The sequence below is a fragment of the Leptonychotes weddellii genome, chromosome 3, assembly GCF_054177405.1.
Source record: "Leptonychotes weddellii isolate Sample4059 chromosome 3, ASM5417740v2, whole genome shotgun sequence".
Taxonomy (NCBI): domain Eukaryota; kingdom Metazoa; phylum Chordata; class Mammalia; order Carnivora; family Phocidae; genus Leptonychotes; species Leptonychotes weddellii.
In genome coordinates, this window is record NC_138371.1 from 65,296,823 (window position 1) to 65,315,576 (window position 18,754).

Consider the following 18,754-nt stretch of genomic DNA (forward strand, 5'->3'; position numbering starts at 1 on the left):
CAACCCCATTCTTTAAAATACCAATGTCCAGCTGTCTAGAGAGATGTCTTAAGAATTTAAGACAATTCCTTACTGAAAGTGATATTCCCTTTGGAGTACCTTTTGGAGTATTCTTCATTAAAGAATAAAACAATAATTAACATTAGAGTAGCATCTGTACTACAGCAACTGCCTCATGTTTCATTCATTAGATCAGTGACTCTTAACCTGGATGTAAGCAATTAGCTTCAAGAGATCTGAGAATCTGTAAAATTATGTACAGATTTTGTGTCTATATATATTTTGTAAGGAGTGTTTCTGGTCTTAACCAGATTTTCAAAGGGTATCCATATTCCCACATTTAAAAAGTGAAGAATGTCCACAAAAGATCATATATTGCATGTTTCCATTTATATGAAATATCCAGAATAATCCATAGAGACAGAACACAGACTGGTGGTTGCCAGGGGATGGGCGAAGGGGGAGGGAGCAACTGCTTAATGGGTATAGGATTTTCTTTTAGAAATGAAAATGTCCTGGAACTAGATGGAGGTGATGGCTGCCCAGCACTGCAAATGTACTAGTACCAATAAACTGTTTACCTTGAAATGGTTGTTATATAAACTTCACTTCAATTTAAAAAGGGCGGGGGGGGGAGGGGATGTCCATTACTCCCTCATTTAAAAAGTGTTTTTCAAGCATTCATGCATTCTCTCACCATCATATCTCTTTTTATCACAAATATGCTAAGCACACATGGACAGTATGGCTCTAGAGTCGACCTTTGTAATCTCTTTCAACATCTCCCCGCCTCCCCTGAATTTTCCTTTATAAAGGGAAAAATACTGAGCTCTAAGCTTCAAGAAAAATGAGTGATCAAATCAATGGGGGTTGGGGGTAGGGAGCAGTGATCAATACATACCAAAAAATCTGAGAAATGAGAGGAAAATATTTGAAATAAAATCTTAATATGATCAGAGAAATCCCGACATTATTCATTATATAAGTAACAGCACGACTGTAGTGATACAATACTGAAGGAAAGAGAAACAATGTGAACTTGGAATAAATGATTTCATAAAAGGTAACTTGTTCAACATAAAGAATGAAGTGGGAATGGGGGGAAATAGGGAGGGTAGAGGGAACCAGACAGGAGGAAGAACTGGGGGCATCAGGTAGGTCGGTAAAAAAATTATTCCTAACATAAAAAATACAGAACTAGGATGCAGATCTGGGGACTGGTGTTTCAATTATTTTCCAGTACTCAGAGGCATCCACAACTAGACAGCTATGGGGAGAGAAGGTTGGCATTACTACTACTTTGGGACTAATTTCCTAAGCTTTTATTATTTTCAGGTTTATTTAGAAAGCATTGAATTTTACCTTAAACTTAAAATCTGTGACTTGGTTATTTGCCTTTCGCTTTAAAAAGTTAGGGGAAAAATAATACAAAATTATAAAATCATATAATACCTAATGTAATAACAGAGAATTAATTATATTAAAAACATTACTATTATTATTTCAATGCAGGTTTTCTGACCATGATTTAATCTTTTCTTCAAGAGTTGTCCTTTAAGCATAGAATAGACACTTACCAAATTAGGCAAAATATACTAACTTGTTCATTTGCATGAGCTCTATGTAGTTCATGAATATCAAAATCCTCCAGGTTAAGCTGCAACTTCTCTTTACAGAGTTCACAGGTGGTTACAGCCTCTAATGAAGAACCTGGTAAAATTAAAAGTAAAGCTTAGTTCTGCTATGTCTCCACAAAACATTTTTCCTTGTAAAGTTATTTTTTTTAAAATATTTTATTTATTTGAGAGAGAGAGCCTGAGCAGAGTGGGGGTGGGGAAGAGGCAGAGGGAAAAGCAGACTCCCCGATAAGCAGGGAGCCCAATGTGGGGCTTGATCCCAGGACCTGGATATCATGACCGGAGCCAAAGGCAGCCGCTTAATTGACTGAGCAACCCGGGTGCGCCTCCTTGTAAAGTTTTAAGCTTAGACTACAGAAAATCAAAAGGGAGAAAGGAAGTAAGATTGCACTGATAACACTAATGTGCTTGTCAGGTCCTAATCTATGGAATTTAGGCCCACGCCCATTATTTAGGTATCTGTTGTTTTCTGCCTCCCAGAAATGCACATACATCCCAACCCTGTCAGTGGGAAGCTGACAATGGAATGTCATCTGTACTTCCTACTTCCTCTTCATGTACCTAGGCAAGATGCCATGAGAACAATTTTAAATAATATAGTATCCCAAACAATGAGTTACCTATACCCAGGCCAGTATCTCTGATATGACAATATAGACCTTTTGTGCTCTAAGAAATGTGTCTTCCTTATAAGGGAGAAGGGGAAAAAAGGAATCCACCTCTGTCTAGATAAAAACAGCTCCTTTCAGCCATAAAAGGAATGAAGTTCTGACACATGCTACAACACGGATGAACCTTGAAAACTTACTAAGTAAAATAAAGCAGATACAAAAAGGACAAATATTATAATATGATTCTATTTATGTGAATTATGTAGAACAGCAAATTCAGAGAGAAAGTGAGTAAGTTACCAGGGACCGGGGAGAGGGGAGAGTGGGAGTTGCTGCTTAATGGATATAGTTTTTGTTTGAGGTGATGATAAAATTTTGCAAGTGGATAGTGGTAATGGTCACACAACATTCTGAATGTACTCAACGCCACTGATTTGTACACTTAATAATGGTCAAAAGGAAAATTTTACATTATATATATTTTATCACAATTAAAAGGAAAAAATAAAAAAGCTCCTTCTATCCCATATGCATTCAGTTATGGGTTACTCCTAAGCTTCTGGCTCTAATTAAATAGATAATAGTCTGTCTAATTAAACATATAGCCATTTCCCCACCCCCCATCTGTTTTTATTTTTAGACAGAGCTTTAAACTGAAAAAGATGTCCTAAAAGTTTGAGAAGTCATGTGATTAGCAGTGTAGAGGGTTAGATTCAATTCAGCTACCATTTGTTGACTTTGTTATGTGCCAAAATTTAGAAGGGAAAAAGTAGTAACCCCTGTTGTCTTCAAGGAGCTCTTAAAACTCTTAAAACAGTAAAATTTGGCGTAAAGTCCAAGACAGCCATAGTAATTTATATGCATTTTCTTTTGAAAATACCTGAACAGAAAGTGAGTGCTATTGTGAGGCAGTATGTTGTCTCAAAATGTCCTCTAGTCAAACTACGTAAGATAGTCACAGTATTTCAAGGAACGAATAAAACCTAGTTGTTGTTGTTGCTGTTTTAGGAGTCTAACGTACTTAAAGATTTTGAAATTAAAATGCCATCTGGAATATTTTAATTAAAAAAAAAAATTAGTATTTCCACTGAACTAAATTCAGGGTAAGTCCATATTACGACCTGAAGGAGAATATAAAGAATGTGAAAGATATTTAGCAGACATTTCCTAAAACTATCCTCTGATTCAGAGGCAGGAAAAGTATGATTATAAAATATGGACCCTGGATATAGACCATTTAGTACAAATTCTTATACATCTTAGGGATTCATTTTTCCTCTTCTAGGAATTAAGTGACTTATAGAACAACATTCAAAAAGGTCATATACAGCAGAGAAAAGTCCATTTATGCCTACATTGTTTAGTCCAGGGCTCTTTCCATGTATACCCCACGTCATTCAGTAGGCCCTGACTGCATTTGTCTAAACTCATACGTCTACAGACTTGCTTTTATTCATCTCTGCACACCTGCAGAATTTAACAGTCCATACATGGCAGCTGCTTAATAAATGTTTAAATCAATCTCTACCAGAATGAATCTTCTACCATATGGGTCTTTATGTAAGTATGAGAAAGGCTTGTGGAAATTTATCAGGAATGTTCAGATCTTGAGATCTTTACATTCATTTGACCAAATCTTAGAAAGTACTTATTATACCCTGATAAAACCCATCAAATTGAGTATTTACCACATGCCCAGTACTGTGAGAAACTATTTATAAACATCATCTCATCTGACCTTCACACCAACCCTGTGTGGTAAATATTACTCAGTTTGACTCATAATGGAACTGAGGCCCAATCCCAGAACTACTTAAGAATGTCCGAAACTAGATCTAGGCATATATATTTTTAAAAACTCTAATGGATAATTGTGACCAGCAGCCAGGGTTGAGAACCAATGTTAAAAAACTTACTCAAGATCTTCCAGTTAAGTGTTAGAGCCATTATCCCAATCTTGTCTTATCTAATTCCAAAATGCCTATGTTCTTAACACACTGTATTATCTGTTTTTCTGCCTACACAACACTAACAATGTAACTGCAAATATTATCAGAAAGTGAATCATGTTGTTTTTCATTTTGGTAATGGCTAACATTCCTGGGCCAAGAACAAATGCTTCCATGCTGAACACTCATTTCATCTTAATAATGCCCCAGGGCACTGACTTAATAAAGACAAGAGGCTGTCATAACACCATATAGCTAAGAAAAGGCTGCTACAGGTGAGATGGGTCTGTCCCACAGCTTTGGGATCAGACTACCTTAAAGCAAAACATAAGCCCCTGACCCCAAGGAGGCCTTGGCTACCTAGTTATACAAAAACAAAATTTTCCCAGGAGCCTCATAATCTCCAGCTTGAACAGGTTACCCAACTCTTCCAAAAGATTATTAAAATTAGTATTAATGCCATCATACCTCAAAAATGATTTTCCTATGTCACCATTGTATCAGACCGTCAATCTCATACAAGTGTGTCCATTTACTAATCTGATCCAATTTCCCACCCTTCTCACCCTACTAGTCATTTTCACTATGTCCTCATGGTCTAAATTTCTCATAATCAGTCTCTTTTTTTGATTAATCTCTTCAACTTCATGCCTAAATCGCAGTGCCCCTCTAGACTGATACATACTTTTTTTTCCCACAACAACCCCTTGTACCTCAGGACCAAGAAGTAGAAATAAATAACCCCTATACCTATTGCTATTTTGAAACTCTAAGTCCATCCTCTTTCATTAATAACTTTAGCACCTGGATTTCCATCTTTATCAACTTCTTGGCTACTTCAATATCCACACACATTTCCTCAACATCCATGCTTCTAAGTATTACCCTTCCCCAGCCCAGCCATTCCCTACAGTCATACCCTTGACTTTGTCATCATAGTTTTCTGCACTACCCCTAAATCTGTATTTTAGGCATTTTCTCCACTGTACCCACAATTTCTCATCATTTCAGGTTACCTACTCTGGCAATTCTCTTCAATGCCAATGAGACTCATAGACACTAACCCTACCACTTTCTCACTATCCATTTCATGTCCTTACACTCCCCCTCTTGATTTTAATTTCCATGGCCACCACAGCTATGTCCTTATGAATATCCTTAACTCTCTTCATCATATTTGCCTAGCAAAGATCCCAACCCCAGCAAACTCAAATCCATGTCTATATCCAAACATCTGAAAACTGCTTCTAAAAAAATGTACATCTCACTTTTTAATCATATTCAGAGCCACAGATTTTTATGGACACTGGTACCTCCAGAAAACCCTAAAAATGTCTTCAAGTATTATTTTCCCTACATACCAAATCTCTTAACCTGTCCCCTAATCAGCTAAAGACCTTACCTCTTTCTTTTAAGAAAACAGAAGTAACTGTAATTACACAGGAATTCAAGCAAGCATCCTCTCATCAAAGCAACAAACTGACCATATCCATATCTACACCAGCCTTCTAGATATAAAGTAATTTTTTTTCCTATTAAAGGCTAAAACTTTTTTCTTTCCATTGTATCTTTTATTAAAATAAAAGATGCCCTAAAATCTCCCACTTCAAACTAAAACAAAAAACACGTCTTATGACCCCATTTTACTCCCCAATTCCTCCCCCTTATCACCAGTCTCCTTAACAATAAAGCTTATTGGAAGAAGGGTCTATGTGGCTGCTTCCTGTCTTACCTTTTCTCTCAGTCCCATTAATCATGCTCATGATTCCACCACTCCACAAAAACCGAAGCTACCAAGGACATTCATGCTACCAACTGCCATTTCTTTGTTCATATCTCTTTGTGATACCTAACAGGATTGATCATACCCTCTTCAGAACACCTTCTTCTTTTGGCTTGCACAATACTACATTTTCTTAGTTTTCTTCCTACCAGATTGAGGCTACTCCTCAAATCTCCTCTACTCCTATTAAATGCCTGGGTGCCCCAAGGGCTCTGTCCTGGCATTCCTTTGATACCTGGTTCTTGCTCTTGGGATCTTACTTAATCCCATAGCTTAAAATTATTACTTATGTGCTCTAATTCCCCAAAATTTAACTTTCAGAACTAATGATCTCCTGAAACACCAGGTTTGTCTACTAACTGCCTAGATGACACTTTTAGATGGTTCTCTAATAAGCTGTTTATGTCTAAAACAGAATTATTTCCTGCCCCACACTTATTCCATTCCTACTTTTCTTTTAGTTCAGTAAATGGCCCCACCATTTACTTAGTTGCTCAAGGCAAAAATATAAACTTCTCAAATTGTTCTTTCTCCTTCACTACATCCAATCCATTGGCAAGTCATACAGAATCTACCTCCCAAACATACCAGAATCCATCCATTTCTACCACTACCATCACCATCTCTTATAAGATAGATTCCTGGACAGACTCCCTGCCTCTACTCCTGTCCCCCTAAAATCCATTCTCCACAGAGCAACCAAAATAAAATCATTTTACTCCCCTGCCTTTCAGTGGCTTCCCATCACACTTAAGACAAAAATCTAAACTTCAGACATTCGTTTTAAAAGTCTTAAATGAGATAACCTCTGCTAATCTCTCTTATCTCAACTGTATCACCTGTCTCCTTACCACTAATTATACTCCTGCCACACTGCATTTCCTTCAGTTCCTCAAACACACCTGTCATGTTACCACCTTAAAGTTTTCACACTAGGAGTTTGCTCAGTTGGAATGCTTTTGTCCTCATTTTGGAATAGCTAGCTCCTCTTTGTTCAGTTTAAATGTCCTCACCTCAACAAGGCATTCCTTTAACACCCAATACCACCACCAAAGCAAGTGCCTTGTCTGTCTTGTCCACCATTCTAAATCCCACATTTAGAACTGTGCCTGGCTGCCTAACGGGTACTCAATAAACAATGAATCCCTATAGTAACCTTATTATTACTGCACAACAGCATTAGAAACAAATATTTCTCAAGGACACACAGCTGGTAAATAGTATTATTTCTTCAATTCAATTCAAAAGGATCTTACATAACATATAAGGATCAACTGTGATAACCAATTATAGTTATCAACATCTATGAAAAAGTAGTTTGTTGGGTTAATGAAACATAAGAGGGGTGCCTGGGTGGCTCAGTCGTTATGCGTCTGCCTTTGGCTCAGGTCATGATCCCAGGGTCCTGGGATCGAGCCCCACATCGGGCTTCCTGCTCAGCGGGAAGCCTGCTTCTCCCTCTCCCACTCCCCCTGCTTGTGTTCCCTCTCTCGCTGTATCTCTGTGTCAAATAAATAAATAAAATCTTAAAAAAAAAAAAAAAAGAAATATAAGAAACACTAGGAGAAATTAAATTTACAAAGACTAATGAATGCTCTTTAGTACTTTTGCTTCAAAAAATAACATACTTTTGATGTGTATAACTTTCACAATAAATTATAATCAGATTTGCTAACTAAAATGCATTTATATGTACATCTCTTGGAAAAACTGTGAAAATAAAATACATAAAAAGGTAAATCTCACCAGAGTTAATTTTGGCCTGTAACCACTTTTTCATACATTCTTGGTGGACATACTGCAAACTTCCCGTGCACTTGCATGGCTCTATCAGCAAGTTAGATGATGATGCAGCTGCCATCTGACAAATTCTACATAAGTCACCTTCTTCTTCTTCAGAGTCCTCTAAAAGGAGGCTAGAAAAGAAGGAAAGTTTTGTAAACAGCTATGATAACTCATCCTGGTTGCTCATTTCCAATCATACCTAATCTCAAACAATGTCTTTGTTATTTCTATTCATGTTCTGAGTAGAAAAAAGCAAAAAACCTTAAAAAACAGCGACCACCATAAAAAAACCAGTTCAATAAGAATGAAAATTACAATATTTTAAAAGTAAATGAAACAGGGTATCTCCTATTATCTTCAAATGCTTTAAGTAATTTTGCCTTTGATATCACACTTTAAGTTCCTTATTTTTCACGATCACTTTACAAACATCCCTAAGAGATTTTAATTTTTACAGTATCACAGACTACTTCAAATTCCAATAGTATAAAGGAATATACGTATATACTTACCACTTTTCTCCCCCACCTCCTAAAAAAACTGTTAGGACAACTTCAATAAATTAAATAATGACCTGTGTTTTTTTCATTTACATGCTATCAGAACCACATATATTTAAACTGATAAGACTTTTTATATTAAATCACAGTAAAAAACAATAGGTTTTTAAATTCTCCATTTCCCCCACCTGCTGCAATGTTATTCAGTCATCCTGATTTTTACAGGGCAGGCTTTTAAGTGTGAAGCCTTTCCATTAATCTATGTTCTCTATTTAATAGGCCAACATGTACTGCTTAATTTAAATGCAAAATGATAGGTGTGTGTGTGTATGTGTGTATATATACATATATATATATATATGTAATTTTTTTGTTAAAATCACTATTACCTTAGTCTACTGCTGGCATGAAAGAGGTACTCAGTAAATTAAAACAACTGAATGCTTAAACTGCTACTGAAATACAAGTGGATTATACAGGTTCCTAATGAATTTAGCAAAAGATGTGTGGAAAGAGGATTAGATGCACAACGACTAAGTGACTATCATGCTCTGGCTGAACCAGAGATACAACGTCAAGCATAAATATTTATGTTTACCTTCAGATTTAACCTTCTTTGGCTTATAGTTTCAATTATTTTTTATTTGGGGGGTTCAATTTTTTAGATTCTTATTAATTTACCTGTAGAATGTCTTAAAATCTTCATGTATGAGCAAAATACATAATAAAGGAATACACATACAGTCTCTATGACAAAATAACCAACAAATGCTGCTTTATAAACTATCTAACCAGACAGGGTGGTGCTGGCTTAATTTGTTTCTCTCTGGAAATTACTAAACTAATGCTTTGCTCTATTTATACCACTGCACTCAAATTAACCTAACTTTGAACACAAGAAATATAATAGTTACTAAATTCCTCAGCAGACAGCTTGTAATCAGAGGCAGTTGCGATAATGACATTAAAGCTAACAGGGCAGTGAATCTTTCTCCAAGGAAAAACAGCAAACTTTAAGTGTAGGAAAATAGTCCCATGGTACAATTTGTCCTACATAAGGAAAAAAGGGAATGTTGTGGCCTAACATCCAACATCTCAGTTCCCTGTCCCCAGAGGTAGATTTGAAAGTATTTCTTCTTCTTAAAAAAAAAAAAAAAAAAACTAAAACGACAGTAACAACTATGCTTCCCAACAATTCCATTACAATAGGGCTTTATGAACAAGAAAAAAACAAAAACACAAAACACCCCACAGCCTCCACTTTACCTAAGTCTTTTCTTCCTACAAGTATATTTTACATGTACTATCCTAACCTGTTTTATCGGGAAAATTATTTTTTATAAAAATTATCTTAATAATCGGAAAAACTAAGTACACTAACATGACAAAATAATCAAGTTGGGACTAAAATCTCTGATTTTTCATCTTTTCCCTCTTACCAGAGATTTTTAAGCAATCTTCAACTCTACAAAGATACATTTACATAAAAAGATTCTAAGTCCTGAATTTAAACTAGTATTTCTATCAAATATTCACAATATACAAAGAATATTCAGTATATACCTGGACTTCAAAAACAAAATAATTTGTGTAAATGATTTTACCTCATTACGAAAAAGAGTCTGAGATAAGAAATACAAATAAATGGTAAATAAATCTTACTAAACGCTAAGACAGATTGTTTTGATAACCCATAACCACTGGAGCCCCTTTACCAATCCCATTTAGCAATGGTCTACCAAGGAACAGTAAGAGATTAAGATTTTTGTCTTTTTGTGCATCTGTATCAAAAGCTGGTTAAAAATAATCTTTAGGGGCGCCTGGGTGGCTCAGCTGGTTAAGCGACTGCCTTCGGCTCAGGCCATGATCCTGGAGTCCCGGGATCGAGTCCCGCATCGGGCTCCCTGCTCAGCGGGGAGTCTGCTTCTCCCTCTGACCCTCCCCCGTCTCATGCTCTCTCTCTCTCTCAAATAAATAAATAAATAAAATCTTTAAAAAAAAAAATAATAATAATCTTTAGATTATTTCTTGATGCAATCTATACTCCCAGTGCCTACCTTACTAATTCTCATCCATTTCCTTTGAGAATCTAACATCTTAGTGGATATAAATTTTAAGGAAAAGAAATCTCAGATACCAATGTTATGAGAAACCATTTATAGAAAAGGACTTCTTCCTCTGATCTGCTCTTCGCTTTACGAACTTAGGACAGGTATTCAAATTTACCTCTCTTTTATTTTCTGCAGTCTTTCTGGGTCTCTTGAAGGTGCACTTTTAGTTTTATCACTTTTTCCATCAGATGAACTCCAACCTGAAGGAATAATATCTACAGTAATCATGACATTGTCGGTCAAATTATTTCCAAGTGCTGGGGGGACTGCAAATCGAAATAAGGAACCAGGAAGGACCCCCGTTATTCCTGTATTTCTTCCACTGTGGGCTGAATCTGATGTGGAGCCACCTGTAGCAGCATTACTCGAAGCTGCAGATGCTTGTGATCTGTTGGCAGTAGCCCCAAGGGGATCACTCTGTGCTTCAAGGTGAACCACTTCATTTGATTCTCTTCTAAAAATATGATGAGATCTAGGTGGTATATCAGAGGTAGGTATCCTTGAAGATTCATCTCGTCCCTCTCGTCTCCTTCTAGAGAACAAAGGTGTGCATCTATTTCTAAGTGAGGAAGATAACCATGGTCCTGTATTTCTACCTTCAGGTTCTTGGTTAAAATTTTCTGAATCTGGCTCAGAGCTATGATTTTGGCTAAGAGAGGACAAACCCCATCTTCGCCTAAGAAATCGAAATCCCTGAGAAGCTTCAGATGCCCTATTATCGGGAACATCAGAAGTTGATGCTGCATTGCTACGAGACTGTGAAGCTGTCAAGATTCTTGGAGACACGTAAGAATTTTCAGAACTCAATGATCTTGTATTCAAGGAATCCTGGCTAGATCTTCGTGAAAAAAAGGTAGATGACATACTAGAAGCTATACGCGACAGCAATCTCCTGGTCGAACGTCTACCTTCGTTGTCAGAAGATTCTTGAAATGATCTTTGAGATGAACCAACCCTATCTGAACTGCTTGAGGTTTCATCTCTATTTGAAATATAAGAAAATCCAGGTTGTGTACTGCTTTGGGGAGATTCCAATTCTCTTGGAGAAGAATTTGATCTTAGAGAATTTCTACTAGAGTCCCTAGAACATGGTATGGTCTGATGTTCAGAAGGCATTTGGTGGTTTGTGGATGATGCATTCAACTGTAAAGTGCTCACTGAGTTATCTTTTGGTCTTGCTCCCTGTGAATATGAAGAAGGAACTCTGTCTTGAACATCTATTTTTGAAAGAAAAGAAAGATACCAATTACGTGAAATAAAATTTGAGTATTATTAAATTTGCATTTATTAACTAATTACTGTAAACTGAAATACTGGATTCAAACCAAATACTGCTATATTATAAATATACAGCTTACCTCTTATTATAGGGAAAAAAAGTAAATATATTTCTCTTTCTATACCTTTGATAAAATCCAGTACATTGTAAACTGAAAAGAAAGAAATGTGTCACAGCTTATGAAATAAACATCTAAATCTACTCACTTGTTGAAGGTATAACAGTCTGAATTTGTTAATCAGAAATTGATATGATAAAATAATATCCAAATGGACAAGGATTTTAAATGGGCCAAATAATTCACTGTAAATGACTCTCACAACAAATAAAGACAAAATAATCTAGGGAGACAGTGTTTTGAAGATTCTTCTTACTCTGTAATAAGCATAAAACTTATTTCACACAAATATTATCATCCTTATAATTTTATGGCAAACCTTGTTACCAGCTAAAACTTTCTCCAATCTTTTTTCTTTCAAATTAAGAGCAGTGGATGTTATCTCTGGTTACTCATCAGAAATACCTCTACTTGCTCGGTGCTGGGTCAGAATAGCGCCCTGGTAGCTGCAATTTTGAAAAGTATACTACTGGTGGTTCAAATCTTGAAATGGGATGAGAAATATTTTTGCCTTCCTTTATAAGGAATACTCATCCATACACCTACTTAAGAGTAAGATTGCTACTGCACTAACGCAGGGAACCTCGTGAAGGGATAAACTCTTAGTGGTTAAATCTTTTCTATCCTATACTTGCAGACCTCCAAGCATAGATGGTATTGATACTATATACTACAGCTCCTCCATCTGAAGCCAAGCAAATAAAAAGATGTTTTCACTGTCTTAAGCAAAGGCTTGCCCCAATAAGCTCATTTAAAATAACCTACACCTTTAAGAACAAATGTATTTTCTTCTATGTAAATCAAACTCCACTTTTGCCTGCTAGATCTGCCAATTTCAAAAAGCACTTTCTGTTTTTCAGTATTTCTGTTTCATAGTATTTAATTTTGAAAACCTTAAGCTTAACGTACACTGACAGAAACAGTGTGGGTCTTTATTGCAACTGAATGAAAATAAAGGTACATTCACGTTAAACAAAAGTAATTCTAAATTATGCCAACATGTTGATTTCAAGCTTTAGTTAGGTCAGAATTTTTTTCAATAAATACAGTAGGTATTATATATGTATTGTCTCTTATGATTTTAATAACATTTTCTTTTTTATAGCTTACTTTATTGTAAGACTACATTACATAATACATATAACATAAAAAGTATGTGTCAACTGTTTATGTTTTTGGTAAGGCTTCCAGTCAGCAGTACAGTTTGAGTACTAAAGTTTTGGGGGATTCAAAAGTTATACATAGATGTTTCAAGTGCCAGTACTGGAGGATGGGGGGAGATAGGTGTCGGTTCCCTCACCCCTGCATTGTTCAAGGGTAAATGTATAAGGCAAATGATATTGGGGTATACAAAAATTATGTAGTATAATTTAGAACATAAGCATTCTTAAAAGGAAAAGCGTAAGAAAATTACAGGGAGATGGAACCTAGATATTAATGTACATCTATTTCAAACTTTTTATTTTTAAAAACATAAGGTACTAGAATACATATTAAGCTATTTTGAAATCTTCACAAGATGCACTTCATGTATTCATTTGTACTGTGATTTTAATGATATAGAGAAAGAGAGAAATATAACATTATTAGATAAGTTACACATAACAATACAACTTATACTTACATGATGAAGTTGTGAAATCACCACTTCGGTGACTATAATCCATAAGATTACTAATGGAAGAATCTGCTCTTCTCTCTAAATCTCTTCTCTCTCTCATTAAGTCAGTTCCAAATGATCCAAGTACCATTGATGAAGATCTGGGAACTTGATTATGTCTCCATGAAGAATCTTAAAATAATTGAAGACATTTTAATTCAGAGAAAGCTTTCAAGGTTTCTGATGACCAATCTTCAGTATTACACAGGGAGGTTATTGTGATTTATTATAGGAATCTTCAAGGTTACACAGTTGCAATCAGAAGCAAAATTCAGCAAAATATAAAATTATTCTTAATGAACTCATCACTTATAAAATTATTTCCTACTCAGAAACACATTCTTCTCTAACACTAAAACCTACCACCCATCTATGATGCCAATGTCTCAGTCACTTTCTAGAACATCTGACCATACAGTGTAAACATAATGTAAAATAACTACAGAACAAAAATGCAAAGCTTGCTAAAGATGCAGAATTTCCTGAAAAGTCAATGAAAGTGATGTTGGAGAGAACAGCCAAAATCAAAATCAAGCCATCTCAAAATGGAAAATGTTTTACTACAGATACTGACAATATTTTATCAGAAATATTATCATTGACATCGCACTTGGTTCACTCTTATTCTAAGAATTAAAGTATTGTTGCAATCATAATCTTTTTAAATGAAATCATACCTAACAAAATACATTAAAGGTAAGTCTCACAACCTTGCCCCTATTTACCTTGAAAATTTTGGTTCTTCCTTTCCTAGTTCCAATAGCCTTATTGCTTCCTCCTCATTAAGGGAAATGGCCCAGGGTATTTAATGCTATGCCTTCACAGAGTAGAAGAGACCAAAAATATCTGGTGTTTCTCTACAGTGTTAAGCACAGTCTGCTCTTACCCATCACACTACTCTTAATATTCTTCAGATGGGCACTGTCTTTCCCAAGGAGGTCCTGTCTATCAAAATAGAAAGGAATCGCTTACACTACTTCAACTGATAATACATAAGCATTTCAAGAATTTTATCTTCCAACTGTGTCATCACAAATTCTGTCTCATCTTAAAACTACTTCAGGCATTCCCTGGTGTTTCATTTGAAGAGGAGTGTAAGTGTGAGGAGGGAACCTCTTGCCCTCTCAAGAAAAAGAAAGAGCTTTTCAATTTGTGCAACAAATGTGTGTCTGTGAGTACAAAATACCATGTATGGACCTTTATGGATAAGTCACCTAAATCCCAGAATGGTTAAGTGACTTGTCCAATGCCATATAGCTAGTTAGACGGCTAAAATCCCCACATTCAGATTCCTTATATAGAACTCCTACAAAAACACCAACTATTTTTGTTTAAAGAATTTCTGTTTTTGAAAAATAAGTATAGACCACAACATTTACAAAAGATATGCTTAGGATAGGAAATACTAATATGTATCAGTAAATTTGCCTTTCTAGTGTAACAATTACAAAACTGACTTCTTATATAATAACTGGCAAAATACATGACACTTTTACCAATTTGATTACCATGCGTATCAGCTATTCTAATTATTCAAAATATGCTAATCCTGTTTATGTCGGACATTTGTATCAAATTTAGAATAAAAATCCAAAACTAAGAGTTTATTTCAGTTGTAGCACTAACTTAAGGTAAGATTTGAGAAACTCCATTTGACCCACTATCTTACATGCATTCTACTTGCTTAATATCACTATGTCTTGGAAAAAGGGCTTTAGTCCAAAATGCATAGACAGTGACTCTTACACAGATTTAACTCTTACCTGATACTGCATTTAAACCATGTCCAGTATTTCTCCCGACTGAGGTAGATGTACAGTTTGTGCAGGAAAGTTTAGGTCTTTTTGAATCATGATCCCGTTGCTGGTTTTGTGATCTTGATCGTGCTCCCTGAGTTATCTCAGATTCACTATACCATGGAGACTGAAATGGTGATGCAGATGCTGATGCTGATGTAGACTGTAAGTTTTAAAAAAAAAAAAAGTGTTCTGATGGAACAACAGAATGCTGCTTGCATTCAGTCTATGAAATTTAATCCCCAATTTCATTCATTCCTCGTAAGCACAAATTGTTCTACCATGAAGGTTTTTCATAGTCTTTGTTCCTTTCTACCCACGTGTCTCTTTACTTTATACTGTAATTGTACTTTGCTGGGTAATCAATCAGATTTAGATTAAATCTTCCATGTAACTGTATATAATCACTTGGGTAGAAAAAAGTGAAGAACAAAAATCTTAAAATCATTTGTTTTCTTGGTTTAATATTTCAAACTCCTGAGGAACTGGTTTCCTATCCCTAAAGGACCAAGAAAAACACTAATATATAAACTTATTATGAAAACTACTATAAAAACAGGATTTTTTTTTTTTTAAGATTCTATTTATTTGTCAGAGAGGGAGAGAGAGAGAGAAAGAGACTGAGCAAACTGGGGGCGCGGCAAGCAGAGGGAGAAGCAGACTCCCCGCTGAGCAAGGAGCCCAATGTGGAACTCAATTCTAGGACCCTGGGATCACGACCTGAGCCTAAGGCAGATGCTTAACCGTCTGAGCCACCCAGGCTTCCCCCCAAAAAAGGTTTTTCAAATAATAAAATTTCATCCTGCATCTAATGCCCATTCTCAGAAATACAGTCATTTATCACTAATAAATGGTATTTTTTTAAATTCTGATTTGAAAGTTTTTCATGAGTGAAGCAAGAAACAGATAAATGAGTACATATTAAACACAGTACATATTAAAACTCTTAACTCAAGGTTTTCTCCTTTAACACGTTAAGTATACACAAACAATCCATAACACAAAAATCACTCAGAACGTACAAACTATTTTACTTCCCCCTAATTTTTTAATTGGTTAAGCAATTTAGTCAATATAAGGCATAAAAAGGATAAGGATTAGTTTGTTCCCTTAAAAATGTAGGTTTAAATAATAAGAACATAATATTTCAACCATAATTGTTCAAAGTATCTTTTTCTTTAACGCTTCAATTACAAGAAGCATACTGCAAGCTTTCAGGGAACTATATATTAGTTCATGGTAACTCTACAGAATAAACTTTGCACACAAAGAAAAGCAGTCAAGATGCAAAGCTGAATAAGGAGGAGTGGGCCAGATCAGGATTTCATTCATCCCTTGAACAGAGAATATTTGGCCCAATGAATGTGGCTTCAGCTTAGTACAAACTTGGTCGCACAAGCCTTCCGCACCAAGTCCTCCACAGAGCCTCAATCAATCAACTGGAGTAGCATTAGAGATAAAATTCATTAGATATTTCAAAACCAAACCATCTTATGTGCCATAATTAGGGTATTAGGGACCATGTGCTATAGGCCAGTGATTCTAAGACCTCTGAATTTCAGAGACTAAAATAAAAATGTTTCAATGTAAAATTTAGAAAGAATTGCCGCTTTTGACAAGTAAATGAAAATTAGCAAATACCATCTAATCCCACCCCCCGTTTTTAAAAGGGGCATTTTAGGGGCGCCTGGGTGGCTCAGTCCTTAAGCGTCTGCCTTCAGCTCAGGTCATGATCCCAGGGTCCTGGGATCGAGCCCCACATCGGGCTCCCTGCTCCGTGGGAAGCCTGCTTCTCCCTCTCCCACTCCCCCTGCTTGTGTTCCCTCTCTCTCTGTGTCTCTCTGTCAAATAAATAAATAAAGTCTTTAAAAAATAAAAATAAAGGGAATTTTATATGCTCCCAAAACATGATGGATTTAACAGAATAAAACAAAGTGAATAAACTTCATTTGCACAAAATCTTTTCCTTATTTTTGTTTTGCATGGACCAGACAAACTGTTACTGAATAGCACTTGTGTAAATATGACTTTGGAAATTACTGAATGAGGAAATACCATCAGATCAACTACTTCTTAGAAAGATCCTTAGAGCATTGCGGAAGATGAAAAAAATGGAATAGAAAGTAGGAAGCTCAACTATAAAGTCATTGAAATGGCAGGAAATAAGTCCTTGTGACAAAATGGGAACAGAGAGTAATTGTAAGACATAAAAACTAATAAAATTTAGAGACACAGTGAGAAATGAACAAAAAGTCTAAAATCAATCCAGTTTTCAGGCATTGGCTATTGATGGGAAAAGATGCACTCACTGTTCAGGAAACAATTTTCATGACTCAACTCTAAAATGCAGCCCATATGTCATCCCACAAACAAAATGCTTGTTAATATAATATATGGAAAGGAAAAATAAAGGTTCTGACCAGTATTTCTGCTGGCTTAAGTTCAAAATCAAAATCAAAACCTTTTTTAGCTCCTACCAATTTGGTTCACTGTTCAAGTATCTTTGGTCTCAATCATTTACTTTTTACCATTTCTAAATTATTTTAACAATTAAATAAAGTCTTTGTTTTTTGGGTTTTTTTAGGGAAAGAAAGATTTCAGTCCTACCTCACTCCCCAACCTCCAGAGAAGAGAAAGGGAGGGGCTGAAGGTTTAAACAGCCAATGGCCAATGACTTAATCAATATGACTATATAATGAAGCCTCCATAAAAACCCAAAAGGACACCTGGGTGGCTCAGTTAGTTGGGCATCTGACTTTTGGTTTCAGCTCAGATCATGATCTCATGGGTCATATAGTAAAAAATTATTATCTACTATACTACCGCACAGTTAACAAATTGTCTTCCTTTGTGACTGAGAACTTTTAAGATCTTCTCTCTCACCAACTTTCAAATATACAGCATGGCATTATTAACTATAATCACCATACTGCCCATTAAATCCTCAGGACTATTTTATAACTGGAAGTTTATACCTTTTGACCACCTTCATCCATTTTGCCCAACCCTACCCCCTGTAATCTGGTAACCACCATTTTGTTCTCTGTATCTATAAATTCATACATTTATTTGGGGGGGGGAAGAAACTCTCAAACAAGTCCCACGCTCAGCACAGAGCCAGACACAGGGCTCGATCTCAGGACCCCGAGTCGTGACCTGAGCCAAAATCAAGAGTTGGGACGCTTCACCAACAGAGCCACCCAGGCATCCCCAGAGTTTTCTTTAGAGTCCACATATAAGTGAGATCATTAGGGATTTGTTTTTGCCTGATGTATTTCATCTGGCATAATGCTGTCACAAATGGTAGGATATCTGTCATTTTTATGCTGAACTGTATTCCGTTGTATACATATATATACACACATTTTCTTTACCCATTTATCAATGGCCACTTAGATTGTTTCCAAGTCTTGGCTCTTGTAAATAATGCTGCAATGAACATGCAATTGTAGATACCTTTCTGAATTAGTGTCTTTCCTTCCTTCAGAGAGATAATACAGAAGTGGAAATGCTCGATCATATGGT

The 18,754-nt window shown here is 35.8% G+C and overlaps 1 protein-coding gene across 6 annotated transcripts in view; it reads right to left on the reverse strand.

The window, feature by feature from the left end:
• The window catches only part of MARCHF7 (membrane associated ring-CH-type finger 7), a 52,245-nt gene that overhangs the window by 7,069 nt on the left and 26,422 nt on the right, over positions 1–18,754 (reverse strand). For 4 of the 6 annotated variants that reach the window (XR_014143587.1, XR_014143584.1, XM_081814350.1 and 1 more), the window contains 5 exons: positions 15,197–15,392; positions 13,398–13,565; positions 10,492–11,593; positions 7,727–7,896; positions 1,601–1,710 (listed from right to left, as the gene is read on the reverse strand). Coding sequence is in view for 2 of the 6 variants with exons in the window: in XM_081814350.1 (XP_081670476.1) it covers positions 1,601–1,710; positions 7,727–7,896; positions 10,492–11,593; positions 13,398–13,565; positions 15,197–15,392 (1,746 nt within the window). In the remaining 4 variants the exon portion in view is untranslated. Of the gene's footprint in view, positions 1–1,577; positions 1,711–7,726; positions 7,897–10,491; positions 11,594–13,397; positions 13,566–15,196; positions 15,393–18,754 lie in introns of all 6 variants that reach the window. The other 2 variants (XR_014143586.1, XR_014143585.1) reach the window with 1 other exon arrangement.